This window comes from Notolabrus celidotus, unplaced genomic scaffold (genome assembly GCF_009762535.1).
Source record: "Notolabrus celidotus isolate fNotCel1 unplaced genomic scaffold, fNotCel1.pri scaffold_171_arrow_ctg1, whole genome shotgun sequence".
Lineage (NCBI taxonomy): Eukaryota > Metazoa > Chordata > Actinopteri > Labriformes > Labridae > Notolabrus > Notolabrus celidotus.
Window position 1 is genome coordinate 133,110 of NW_023260036.1, and position 2,500 is coordinate 135,609.

At 49.1% G+C, this 2,500-nt stretch overlaps 1 protein-coding gene across 1 annotated transcript in view; it reads left to right on the forward strand.

The window, feature by feature from the left end:
- The window catches only part of tg (thyroglobulin), a gene marked incomplete at its 3' end in the record, with an annotated part of 17,218 nt that overhangs the window by 9,970 nt on the left and 4,748 nt on the right, over positions 1-2,500 (forward strand). The window contains 6 exon segments of the mRNA XM_034678528.1: positions 1,002-1,149; positions 1,354-1,512; positions 1,612-1,755; positions 1,912-2,076; positions 2,215-2,319; positions 2,439-2,500. The exon segment at positions 2,439-2,500 is cut by the window's right edge and continues 48 nt beyond it. Coding sequence (XP_034534419.1) covers positions 1,002-1,149; positions 1,354-1,512; positions 1,612-1,755; positions 1,912-2,076; positions 2,215-2,319; positions 2,439-2,500 — 783 coding nt within the window.

Consider the following 2,500-nt stretch of genomic DNA (forward strand, 5'->3'; position numbering starts at 1 on the left):
ACACCTGAACTACACCTGAACTACACCTGAACTACACCTGAACTACACCTGAACTACACCTAAACTACACCTGATCTACACCTGAACTACACCTGAACTACACCTAAACTACACCTGAACTACACCTGAACTACACCTGAACTATACCTGAACTACACCTGAACTACACCTGAACTACACCTGAACTATACCTGAACTATACCTGAACTACACCTGAACTACACCTGAACTACACCTGAACTACACCTGAACTACACCTAAACTATACCTGAACTACACCTGAACTACACCTGAACTACACCTGAACTATACCTGAACTACACCTGAACTACACCTGAACTACACCTGAACTACACCTGAACTATACCTGAACTACACCTGAACTACACCTAAACTACACCTGAACTACACCTGAACTACACCTGAACTATACCTGAACTACACCTGAACTACACCTGAACTACACCTGAACTATACCTGAACTACACCTAAACTACACCTGAACTACACCTGAACTATACCTGAACTACACCTGAACTACACCTGAACTACACCTGAACTACACCTGAACTATACCTGAACTACACCTGAACTACACCTAAACTACACCTGAACTACACCTGAACTACACCTGAACTATACCTGAACTACACCTGAACTACACCTGAACTACACCTGAACTATACCTGAACTATACCTGAACTACACCTGAACTACACCTGAACTACACCTGAACTACACCTGAACTACACCTAAACTACACCTGAACTACACCTGAACTACACCTGAACTATACCTGAACTACACCTGAACTACACCTGAACTACACCTGAACTACACCTGAACTATACCTGAACTACACCTGAACTACACCTGAACTACACCTGAACTACACCTGAACTACACCTGAACTACTCATGAACAAACCTTCTTATCTTACCTGACACTGAAAACTATGTGTGTGTGTGTGTGTGTGTGTGTGTGTGTGTGTGTGTGTGTAGCTCCCCTCAGGTCACTCTGTGTCAGTGTGTGACTCGTCGATAGTGCGTCTGCAGTGTGACGGTGACGACACGTTGAAGGTAACGCTGCGATTCAGCGCTGAGCTGTCCGACCTCCCGACCTTTGACCTCCCTGACCTCCATGACGTCAGTGAGTAGAAACACCTTTACCTGCTGCTCCTCGCTCAGGCTCTCCTGACTCCATAAACAGACCTTTAACCTCGGGTTGATGAAGCGCAGGTGTTTCAGTCCCCTGACAGAGCAGGGTTCTCAACATGAGGGTCGGGACCCTCTGAGGGGCCGCAGGGTGACTCTGAGGGGTCGGTTTTAAAGTCTTCTTTTTTGTGTTTTTCAGGTTTGTTTATGAATGAGTCCAAACTCCTGGCGGGGGTGCAAGGAGTTCTGGGTAATATTCGCTCCATGCTCACATCAGAGCCCAAACTGGTTTCCCTGACAACCCCAACTTTCGGTTGTTCCAGTGGTTTCCACCCGGCCTCAGACGGGGACAGCTGCGGTGAGTCGGGTTGGGTTCTGTGAGCCGCCTCCTCTCAGGGACTCAGACTCCCATGATGCCTCAGTGTTTAAACTTGACAGTCTGTCTCTGTTTTCTCAGTCGTGTGTCCCGCTGGGACGTTCTTCAGGGAGGGGGCGTGTCCTCTGTGTCCTCAGGGAACCTATCAGGATGAAGAGGGGCGGGACTTCTGCAACAGGTGTCTCAGAGGCTCCTCCCCTGCTGGAGCGTCATCGGCCAATCAGTGTGAGTCCTTGAACCCCTCAGATTATAATGACCTCTTGATCTTACCTATAGCGCCCCCCTCAGGAATAACCTGTGTGTGTGTGTGTGTGTGTGTGTGTGTGTGTGTGTGTGTGTGTGTGTGTGTGTGTGTGTGTGTGTGTGTGTGTGTGTGATCAGGTGTAACAGAGTGTCAGAGGCGGGGCCTGCGGTGTTCGGAGGAAGGTGACTTCCTGCCAGCACAGCCTGACTTCCTCTCTGGCAGGTGGAGGTGTGTCAGCAGTGAGGGGGCGGAGCTTGAGTGGACAAGCAGTGAAAAACCTCTGACTGATGACGAGTGCTCAGGTGACATCTCAGCAGCCAATCAGAGAGCAGCTTCCCTCTTTATCTCACTTCAGACAGATTTGATTAAGTGTGTGTGTGTGTGTGTGTGTGTGTGTGTGTGTGTGTGTGTGTGTGTGTGTGTGTGTGTGTGTGTGTCAGTTCTCAGCAAGTTTCAGCCTGTACCTGGATCAGATGTTACGGTCGGAGCTGAAGACTCAGAAGTCCTGCAAACGATGACCTCTGACCTCACATCCTGTGTCAAAGGTATCCAGGTTATTAAATATGATGTTTACAGCCTTACAAAGGTCAAAGGTCAGACTGCTCAGTGGGTGCGGTCTTGTTAAGGTCAAAGGTGACGGAGCCTCTCTGTGTTTGATTCTCAGCGTGTGCAGCAGAACCGTCCTGCCACCATGTGGCGCTGTTCAACAAGCAGACTCAGTGTGAA